The 11,794-nt window shown below is 43.5% G+C and overlaps 1 protein-coding gene across 1 annotated transcript in view; it reads left to right on the top strand.

Moving 5' to 3' along the window:
• LOC109521291 (cadherin-12-like) overlaps window positions 1-11,794 on the top strand; it is a 62,199-nt gene that overhangs the window by 28,800 nt on the left and 21,605 nt on the right. Inside the window, exons 7-9 of the mRNA XM_019879075.1 lie at window positions 4,360-4,613; window positions 4,826-4,962; window positions 5,682-5,803. Of these exons, the coding sequence (XP_019734634.1) occupies window positions 4,360-4,613; window positions 4,826-4,962; window positions 5,682-5,803 (513 nt within the window). The remainder of the gene's footprint in view (window positions 1-4,359; window positions 4,614-4,825; window positions 4,963-5,681; window positions 5,804-11,794) is intronic.

Below are 11,794 nucleotides of genomic sequence, written 5' to 3'. Positions count from 1 at the left end.
GGGGGACCAAAGTCGAGGTGGAACTGGTAGAGGTTGCAGCAACTCAGCCCGTGGTTGATGGGATGCTTTCCTGCAGGTGCAGGTGAAGCAGGCTTTGATGTAGTCCATCATATTTTTCTTAAGATCTGGCCACCAAAATCGCTGAGAGTCTTGGTTTGTCCTCTCTGTCTGTCTATTTGTCTGGGGGTGGTATCAGGATGATAAGATGGCTGTATCTGCCAGGGCCCTGTAAAACCTTTTCCAGACTTGTGACGTAAACGTTGACCAAATTGAACAGGGTGCCATGTCAGGTTCAAAGTGAACCAAATAATGTTTTAGGATCCCAAAATTCTAGAACCCCGGCAAAACTCCGTAACAAAAAAATATTTATTCACGCAAAATGCACCGACAAAGTGGAAACAGAAATCGCTGGTCAAAAATGACCATGGAAAGAAAAACAATACATTAACCACAAGTGCTTGCAAAAGGCAAGGAAGAAATTAATCCGAGAATACCAAACAAAATGCCAAGAATCCAATTCACTCGAGGCGAGATCAAATAATAAAATTAAGACGATACCGACAAAAAACAAAGAATGCAGGGAACCAGAACTAATATGACGAGAGCAAGAGGTCTAGAAAAATGATCACTTGGGCAACAGCAAGGTCAACAATAATCCGACAAACTGCTGAAGGTTTGTCGGTCCTTAAATACATGGTTCCCTGATGACAACATTGGCAGCAGGTGTGCACACTGGAGGACTGGCTCCAGTCTGTCACCTGGTGGGGACACAAGAACCCCAATGGACACCTCCTGGCGGCCCGCCCGGTTTGTGACAGACGGATGAGTGGAAGGTACGGAGAAGGGATAGGTCCAAGATCCAGGAGTGGGGACACTGCCATTTTCCTCTGGCCCGTAGCCCTCTTAGTCAACCAAGTATTGGGCATCCCTATCCCTGCACCTAGAGTTCAAAATTTCTTTTACCGTGTACACAGGGTCGCCGTTGATCACCCGTGGACGAGGAGGCGGGGTGGGAGGATTTCCCAGAGGACTGAATGTCACAGTTTTGAACAGGGAAACGTGGAAGTGGGATGGACCTTCATGGTTTGTGGGAGATGGAGCTTGATGGAAACGGGGTTGATAATGGCTTCCATCTTGAAAAGTCCCGTGAACCTTGGTCCCAACTTGCGTGACGTGCCGGCCAGATGCAAGTCCCGGTTAGAGATCCACACCTTCTGCCCAACATGCTATGTCGGCACTGGGCAACACCGATGATCCGCAATGGTCCGACTGCGAGAGGCAGTACGTGACAGGGTGGCTTTGGTCTCCCTCCAGATTCTGTGGGCCCGCCGCAAGTGGAGCTGAACTGAGGGGAAATGCACCAGCCCCTGCTGCGACAGGAACAGTGGCAGTTGGTATCTATAGGCAGCCATGCAGGGAGACCGCCCTGTGGCTGGCGAGATGAGGGTGTTGAGCGCGTACTCAACTCACGGCAGATGGATGGCCCATGAAGTGGTTTGGTGAATGCAAACACAGGGAAGAGCTGATTCCAAGTCCTGATCCATTCTCTCTTTTTGACCATTGGATTAATGGTGACATCCAGAAGACAGGCTGGCCGTGGCTCCCAGGACTTGGCAGAAGTGCTCCCAGGGCTTGGCAGAAGCTCTCCCAGACCTTGCAGATGAATTGAGGACCCTGGTCAGACACAATGCCCCATGAAAATGGAAGACTTAAATGATGAGGAGGCTGGCAGTCTCCAAGGCGAATGGTACCACGGGCAAGGTGATGAAATGAGCGGTTTTAGAGAAGCGGTCGACAATGGTGAGAATGACAGACTTGCCTCTGGTAGCAGGAAGGCAAGTGATGAAGTCCAGGGAGCTGTGGGACCAAAGTCGAGGTGGAACTGGTAGAGGTTGCAGCAACTCAGCCCGTGGTTGATGGGATGCTTTCCTGCAGGTGCAGGTGAAGCAGGCTTTGATGTAGTCCATCATATTTTTCTTAAGATCTGGCCACCAAAATCGCTGAGTGATGAGATAGAAAGTACCCCGTGATGGCAAGCCACCTTAGGCGAGTGCAGCTGTGGCCGGTCCATGGGGCAAAAAAGGTTGGGGACCCCTGGACTATTGCAATTCATTCTTTTTCAGTGTCCATCACAAACTCCTCCATAAATTTCAACTGGTCCAGAATTCTACATCCAGCCACGACTTGGGTTCTGTCCTGAGCCTCCTGGATTTTCTGCTCGATCTCCCACCTCAGCGCCCCAACGATCAGTAATCTAGCAGGATGTTCTCTGGTTAGTTACTTTCCTCCGCGGGTCATGGATCCGGGACAGGGCATCCGTCTTCACATTCTTGGAGCCCTTACGGTAGGTGAGTGTGAATTATAGTGGGTGAATAGTAATGCCCACTATAAATTTCCCCAGTGTGGGACAAATAAAGGATATCTTATCTTATCTTATCTTATCTTATCCTATCTTGACGTGAATTCATTCTCTAGGCTGAACGAATTTATGCGAGGTTTTTGTGGTCGGTGTACACAGTTAGTTCCGTCGAGCCAGTGTCTCCACTCTTGTCGGACTAGAACGATGACCAACAGTACCCGGTTTCCCACGTCGTAGTTGGCTTCTGCAGGATTGAGACGATGTGAGAAAAAGGTGAAGGGGTAGAGTCTCTTGTTGACTGGGGAGCGCTGGGACAGCACAGTCCCCACTCCTGAATCAGAAGCATCCACATCTACAACAAAAAGAATATTTGGATAAGGATAACGAAAGTGTATTAGTGAACACATTCCTTAATTCTTGAAAAGATGTTCCAGCGTTAAAATCCCACGTACATGGGACTTTGGTGGAGGTTAAACGGGTTAGTGGTAGTGCGTTCTGGCTGTAATTCCTGATGAAGCGCCGATGCGTATGTGGAACTGGGAGTCGCGGCTTGGAATTGAAGCGGATTTACATGGGACAGGAGAAGAGAGCCAATCTCTCTTTTTCGTTAATGGATGGTACAGCTTCTTGTTGCTTTCAAACTTAGCTTGTAGCGTGTGCACATTTCAGCATGACGTCTTTGATCCACTGGTGAAAAGGACACTTTGATTCACTCCTCTTTCATCTATTACTGCTTCAAACAACAAAGTGAATGGAGGAAAAGTGGTTAAGTAGGCACGACTGTCTTATGTGTTGTGTTGTATTATTTTGTCATTTTATGTTAAGTGTTTTTTTTTGATGGCGGCGCGGGCACCCGCAGCGGCTCCTCTTGTTGTCTGTTGTGTGTTGAAGAGGGAGGAAATTTCATCTGTGCTGTATGTTACACATACTGCAGGACAAATGTGCTGCATGATACAAATACAGCACATTTGACAATAAAGTTTTACTTCATACTTGATAAGATCCTGTCTTTTAGCTCATCAAAATGTAAGTATCAAGAAACCTGGACTGTCATTTTAACAGAGCAAACACTGGAAAGGTTTTTCTCTGGTTGATGCAAGGACACGTGGTCGAGTTTTCTCCCAGGTAAATCCAACTACCTGCCTGAAGAAGAGCACTTTGGACCCGATCATACGTAGATCCTTTCTTATTCAATACTTTGGCCTTTCCACCACTCACTTTGTTTGAGGTTACTCTTGTCATCAGCCCATAAGACTTTGTTCCAAAACATTTGTTGCTCATCTCGATACTTCTTCGCAAAATCCAATCTGTCTGTGTGATTATTTTGGCTGATGAGTGGTTTACATTTTGTTCTATGTCATGCATATTTCATAACTCAGGATGGTCACAACAGAATGAATTCAGAAGTCTACAAAAGCATTTTGTCTGGCAGCTGGAATTGGCTCCAGTACCCCCCACGACTCTTGTGATGATAAAGAGGATCGGAAAATTGCTGGAAGGATGGGTGGATGGATGCATTGCACTTGTCTGGACTGTGTTCTAAATGCCTTCTTTAAATTGGGTTTGGCGCACTCTAGCGTTCAAATTTGAAATTACAATTTAAATAGATGCGAAATTCTAATTGTCGGAACTGCCTATTCCTGGGAGTTAACCCATTAACTCATTGATTTATTTTGCAATAAATCCATCACATCACCGTCACTTCATCTTGACATGGCACTCCTCCCAGTCAGCAAAATTGGTCTGGCCCGGTTCTGGCGCGGACACGGCACGACACTCGGCCCACATACCGCAATGAATGACGGTCCTGCAGTGGCCCGGGTCTGGTTCCGTGATAGACAATATTGAAATGATTTAGAAAAAAAACATCATGAAAACATTTTATGAGATCATGACCTTGACGTTGTGGTCAAGCGAGAGGGGAGTGAGTGTGAGAGAGAGAATTACTTGTCGGTTTATATCACGTAATGTAATATTTTCTGTTTCTCATTGCTTATCAGGTTCTGGACTATGAAACAAAGAATTCCTACACTTTCAAGGTTGAAGCATCTAATGCAGAGTTTGATCCTCGGTTTCTGCACTTGGGACCCTTCAGGGATTCAGCTACCGTCAAGGTGGATGTCTTGGACATGGACGAGCCTCCTGTCTTTACCAAACCATACTACTCCGTGGACACATATGAAGACACTCCATCAGGATCGATCATTGGCTCTGTTACAGCCCATGACCTTGATGCCAGCAGCAGTGCAGTCAGGTAAAACTAACAAAAAAGGTAACGACAGACATGTGGTTTATAACTACTACGTTATTTACAGAAGACTTGTTGGAATGCCACATTTCCTAAATTGAATGCTTTGGAAATAGAAGAGAGGCCTGCTAATGACGAACTTGTTTACCGTGTGTTAGCCAAGAATTGATCTTTCCCTCATCTAAGTTTCCCCTGACATTTTGGTCTGATTTATGCAGATATTCACTTGAATGGCAGAAAGAGTATGACAGCTATTTTGATATTGACAGCATTGATGGCACCATTTCCTTGAATGAATACCTGGACAGAGAGGAAGTATTTCAGCACAACATCACTGTGGTAGCAAACAAAGTCAGTAAGTAGTCATTATTATGTATCTGTATCTGTATATATCTGTATCTGTATTTTTGTATTTTTATATTTTGTATTGCATTCTGTACCGTGTACAATTATTTTTTTTTCTCTTAAACATTTTGTGCATGTTATACTTTTTCTTTTTCTACTCCCCCCCAATCCCCCTCAAATTTTTGCTGCTGGTGATTGCAAATGTCTCCATTGTGAGACCAATAAAGGTTTCCTTATCTTATCTTATTAGGTATAACCGCAACACATTACATACCGTAATCTTTGTTTGAGTAAACAAACAACCCGATGCTGCTGCCCAGTTATGTTTATATTTATGTATTCTGCTAGCTAGAACATGCTCCTATGGATTTATGGAAACATGGTGGTTTAAAGAATAAATAAATTTACTTGGTGAATTGCAACACATTTTTTTTAATCTTGCCTTCAACTATGCGGGAGCTATTGCACATTTCTGCTACAAAGGGTTTACATTAAATTGATAGAGGCATTAAGTGGAACAAGTATGAACTTTCTCACTTTATTCGTATTCCAAACTGTAAGCTACTGTGTTACTTTGACAGGCTCTGCATGTTTTTGAATGTTTATGTGTGATAGAACTACTTCTATTGCAGCATCCATGATCATTCTAAATGTATTTACCAATATTATAGGAATTGTGAACAGCCATAATCACGTGTCTACTCATGGCTTTATGTTGACTATTTTCAGTAAACCCCTTGCTGTCCACCAAAGTGATAGTGATGGTCAATGTCCTGGATGTGAACGAGTTCCCACCTAAACTGGTGTTTCCATCAACTACATTTGTCTGCGAAACTTCCAAAGCTGGACAGGTAAAGTGACAACAATACTGAGTTTTGGTGTGAGTCATAGTAAAAATGTGTTGGGATCAAATCATTCATATTCAGCTATGCCAAGAAATAGAGGCCTCCACAAACAGTTGATTTAGTATACCATGAAATGGTGGAAGAGTTAGTTGGCAAAGTAGTTTGTGTGTACTTTTGTGTGTGACAGCCAGCACTTTGCAACACAGTGCTCACTGGAGAGACGAACACCCGCATTTTTTTGGTTGTTCCTCTCACCTACATCCTATTTTTTTTTTTTTTAACTTTTCACTTTTTGGAGAATATTTACGGCTAATATTTACGGAGAATATAACTGGGAAGGTGCCAACACTCTTTCGAGAAATGTAGATTATTGTTTGAGCCGTCCGGGTTACAGGTGATCAGCAAGCCTGAACAAACAGGTGTGGAGTCTGTAATGTTCGAGCCAACTCTCGCTAAGATAGTCTTTTACAAGTAAATTGGTGTATCACATTGTATATACTGATCAACCCAGAAAGTCTCCAGTTTCAAATCTCCCGTTTATTGCAAAAGTCTCGAAAAAGTCGTAGCGTAGCAGCTCGCCGATTACATAGCCGTTAACAATTGATTTGAATTTCTTCAGTCAGGATTTAGGACCGACCACTTGACTGAGACAGCCTTTGCTAAAGTGACTAATGATCTTTTCCCTAGCCATGGACCCCATCAAGATTATTACTTGATCTTGGCGTTGCATTTGCCATGTTACATAGAGAGTCCCGCAGGGATCGGTCCACAGCCCTCTATTTGGTCCTCTACATTACCATCTCCATGTCTCCATGTCATGCCGAATCCGGGCCAGATGCCTTTGCTGACTGGGCTCTTACATCGTTCAGACATTTTATCATTCACGCCTCACTTATGGGCTCCTAGGCCTTGGCTTAATCCAACAATATTTCAATACATGGACTGCCATAAGATTCAAGAACAGTTCCATTTTAAAGTGAAACGATTAGATTCGGTTCGACTCAATAGTATTGAGATTTGATTTGATATGGTACAGCTCAGTCCGTGAGGGTAATGCAAAGAGTTTCTTGTCATTTAACATGCACATGGATGAACTTGTCAATTCTGTAAATGTGGCATTTCCTTCAAAGATAAATCGCTGTCATAAAAGACGATTCAATTCATATCGTGATATATATTTTAAAGAAGAATAATTCAATTCAGTTTGATTTGATGCGCTCACATCTTTTAAATTAAACCGTGTTTTCCAATTCTTCGTTTGTTTTTTTACAGCCATAATATTTGTCTAAAAATGTGAGTTATTTTGCATACTTGTAATTCTGTGACTTTATTAAAGTATTGTTGTGATGCATTGCTTCCGTGATAGACAATATTGAAATGATTTAGAAAAAAAACATCATGAAAACATTTTATGAGATCATGACCTTGACGTTGTGGTCAAGCGAGAGGGGAGTGAGTGTGAGAGAGAGAATTACTTGTCGGTTTATATCACGTAATGTAATATTTTCTGTTTCTCATTGCTTATCAGGTTCTGGACTATGAAACAAAGAATTCCTACACTTTCAAGGTTGAAGCATCTAATGCAGAGTTTGATCCTCGGTTTCTGCACTTGGGACCCTTCAGGGATTCAGCTACCGTCAAGGTGGATGTCTTGGACATGGACGAGCCTCCTGTCTTTACCAAACCATACTACTCCGTGGACACATATGAAGACACTCCATCAGGATCGATCATTGGCTCTGTTACAGCCCATGACCTTGATGCCAGCAGCAGTGCAGTCAGGTAAAACTAACAAAAAAGGTAACGACAGACATGTGGTTTATAACTACTACGTTATTTACAGAAGACTTGTTGGAATGCCACATTTCCTAAATTGAATGCTTTGGAAATAGAAGAGAGGCCTGCTAATGACGAACTTGTTTACCGTGTGTTAGCCAAGAATTGATCTTTCCCTCATCTAAGTTTCCCCTGACATTTTGGTCTGATTTATGCAGATATTCACTTGAATGGCAGAAAGAGTATGACAGCTATTTTGATATTGACAGCATTGATGGCACCATTTCCTTGAATGAATACCTGGACAGAGAGGAAGTATTTCAGCACAACATCACTGTGGTAGCAAACAAAGTCAGTAAGTAGTCATTATTATGTATCTGTATCTGTATATATCTGTATCTGTATTTTTGTATTTTTATATTTTGTATTGCATTCTGTACCGTGTACAATTATTTTTTTTTCTCTTAAACATTTTGTGCATGTTATACTTTTTCTTTTTCTACTCCCCCCCAATCCCCCTCAAATTTTTGCTGCTGGTGATTGCAAATGTCTCCATTGTGAGACCAATAAAGGTTTTCTTATCTTATCTTATTAGGTATAACCGCAACACATTACATACCGTAATCTTTGTTTGAGTAAACAAACAACCCGATGCTGCTGCCCAGTTATGTTTATATTTATGTATTCTGCTAGCTAGAACATGCTCCTATGGATTTATGGAAACATGGGGGTTTAAAGAATAAATAAATTTACTTGGTGAATTGCAACACATTTTTTTTAATCTTGCCTTCAACTATGCGGGAGCTATTGCACATTTCTGCTACAAAGGGTTTACATTAAATTGATAGAGGCATTAAGTGGAACAAGTATGAACTTTCTCACTTTATTCGTATTCCAAACTGTAAGCTACTGTGTTACTTTGACAGGCTCTGCATGTTTTTGAATGTTTATGTGTGATAGAACTACTTCTATTGCAGCATCCATGATCATTCTAAATGTATTTACCAATATTATAGGAATTGTGAACAGCCATAATCACGTGTCTACTCATGGCTTTATGTTGACTATTTTCAGTAAACCCCTTGCTGTCCACCAAAGTGATAGTGATGGTCAATGTCCTGGATGTGAACGAGTTCCCACCTAAACTGGTGTTTCCATCAACTACATTTGTCTGCGAAACTTCCAAAGCTGGACAGGTAAAGTGACAACAATACTGAGTTTTGGTGTGAGTCATAGTAAAAATGTGTTGGGATCAAATCATTCATATTCAGCTATGCCAAGAAATAGAGGCCTCCACAAACAGTTGATTTAGTATACCATGAAATGGTGGAAGAGTTAGTTGGCAAAGTAGTTTGTGTGTACTTTTGTGTGTGACAGCCAGCACTTTGCAACACAGTGCTCACTGGAGAGACGAACACCCGCATTTTTTTGGTTGTTCCTCTCACCTACATCCTATTTTTTTTTTTTTTTAACTTTTCACTTTTTGGAGAATATTTACGGCTAATATTTACGGAGAATATAACTGGGAAGGTGCCAACACTCTTTCGAGAAATGTAGATTATTGTTTGAGCCGTCCGGGTTACAGGTGATCAGCAAGCCTGAACAAACAGGTGTGGAGTCTGTAATGTTCGAGCCAACTCTCGCTAAGATAGTCTTTTACAAGTAAATTGGTGTATCACATTGTATATACTGATCAACCCAGAAAGTCTCCAGTTTCAAATCTCCCGTTTATTGCAAAAGTCTCGAAAAAGTCGTAGCGTAGCAGCTCGCCGATTACATAGCCGTTAACAATTGATTTGAATTTCTTCAGTCAGGATTTAGGACCGACCACTTGACTGAGACAGCCTTTGCTAAAGTGACTAATGATCTTTTCCCTAGCCATGGACCCCATCAAGATTATTACTTGATCTTGGCGTTGCATTTGCCATGTTACATAGAGAGTCCCGCAGGGATCGGTCCACAGCCCTCTATTTGGTCCTCTACATTACCATCTCCATGTCTCCATGTCCAGTCTGGCTTCCGTCCCCGTCACAGTACTGAAACAGCCCTCATAAAAATCACAAACGATCTTCTCATGGCAGCAGACTCTGGCCAGATCTCCATTCTCATCCTCCTTGACCTGAGTGCAGCCTTCGACACAATCTCCCACCCCATTCTCCTCAATAGACTTTCTACCATAGGCATCACCAACATCCCCCTACATTGGTTTCAGTCATATCTCACCGGCCGATCTCAGTTCATCCAACTTAAATTTTTTACTTCACAATCCCTCCCCGTCTCTTCTGGTGTTCCCCAGGGTTCTGTCCTGGGTCCCCTCCTTTTCATCATCTACCTTCTCCCACTCGGCAACATCTTTCGCAAATTTGGCATACACTTTCACTGCTATGCAGATGACACCCAGCTCTACCTTTCCAGCAAACCCGACGCCTCTCTCCCACCCTCATCTCTCTCTCACTGTCTCTCTGAAATCAAATCTTGGTTCACCCATAATTTCCTTAAACTAAACAGCAATAAAACAGAACTCCTCCTCGTCGGTACCAAAGCTACTCTCAACAAAGCCGACAGTTTTTCCCTCCAAATTGACAATGCCATTGTATCTCCTTCCCCCCAGGTGAAGAGTCTGGGTGTCATCCTTGACAGCTCACTATCCTTCCACTCCCACATCAACAACATCACCCGGTCTGCTCACTTCCACCTTCGCAACATAAACCGTCTCCGTCCCTTACTCACTCCTCACTCTACTGCTATCCTAGTTCACAGTCTCGTCACTTCCCGTATTGACTACTGTAACTCACTTCTCTTCGGTGTCCATCAAAAATTCCTCCATAAACTTCAACTTGTTCAGAACTCAGCAGCCCGGATCATCACGAGAACCCCCTCCTTCCATCATATCACCCCCATCCTCCGACAGCTCCACTGGCTTCCTGTCAAATCTAGAATCAACTTCAAATTACTTCTCTTTACGTTCAAGGCCATCCATAACCTTGCGCCCCCTTACCTGTCAGATCTCCTTCAAATTTCCATTCCCTCTCGCTCACTCAGGTCCTCATCCTCCCTCCACCTTTCTCTGCCCTCTGCCCGTCTCAGCACAATGGGGTGCAGAGCCTTCAGTCGCTCTGCCCCCAAACTCTGGAACGCACTACCACCTGACATTCGTAATATTGACTCTCTTTCCATATTTATCACCCAGCTCAAAACCCACCTATTCAGACTTGCCTATCCACCTTAAATCTTTTTATTTTTATTTTTTACTTTTTTACTTTTACTTTTACTTTTTACTTTTATTTTAAATTTTATCTGTAGTTTTATTATTTGCTCTTGGTTGTACAGTGTCCTTGAGTGCTATGAAAGGCGCTTGCAAATGTAATCTATTATTATTATTATTATTACCCTTGCGACATCATGTTGACTCACAAACAGTGCCCCCACCCCTCTCTGACTTGGAGGCCTCCTTCCCTCCATCATTGCGCGCTTTTAAGCGACATTTGCCATCACATGGTGACGCTCTGCAATGCGTCGTCTTCATTCCAGACACCCACTCTTGGTGACGCTCTGCGAAGCATCTTAATTCCGGACACCAACTCTTGGAGTAAAAATGAACTCTCCTTCAGTGACCTCCATGCTTTCTCTTTAACTCCCGGTGATGTCGCATCACTCTTGGCTCAGGTCCCCAATTCACTCTGGGCCGACCTGTAGTCCCACCCTCTTTTGTGAGGCTTTGGCCCACAGCCTTTCTTCTCTTGAACTGTCTCCAGGTTTTGCTCAACAACTTCCGCATTGCGGCCCCCTCTTGGAAGCAGTGTGAGACAGACACTCTTCGTCCCCTTACACTGCCACTCTCTTGGGCCTCCCAAACGCGTCTGTCAAAAAGTGTTCCTCTCTGTTAGGACGCTCTCATTTCGTACTGTAAAAATCTATCACAGTCTCTTTTTTCCATCAGGCGACCATTAACCGCCTCACTGCCCCTACGAGCAGACCACCCACTGCTCACCATCGAACCAGGCGACTACGTGCTGGTGAAGAACTTCAGATGCAAAAAAATTGAGACATCGGCGCTGGTTCAGCCTTTCCAAATGCTGCTCGTCACCCACACCGCCGTGAAGGTCGCTGAGAGGGCCACCTGGGTCCACGCCTCCCACTAACAAACAGTGACAAGGGACCTCGCTTGAAGTCCCATGGCCGGGGACCAACCCGTGGCCAAACCGCCAACAACAGAGCGAG

Source organism: Hippocampus comes, unplaced genomic scaffold (assembly GCF_001891065.2).
Source record: "Hippocampus comes isolate QL1 unplaced genomic scaffold, H_comes_QL1_v1.1 scaffold85, whole genome shotgun sequence".
NCBI lineage: Eukaryota > Metazoa > Chordata > Actinopteri > Syngnathiformes > Syngnathidae > Hippocampus > Hippocampus comes.
The sequence above is the reverse complement of the archived record's forward strand: the minus strand, read 5'-3'. Positions and strand labels throughout refer to the sequence as shown.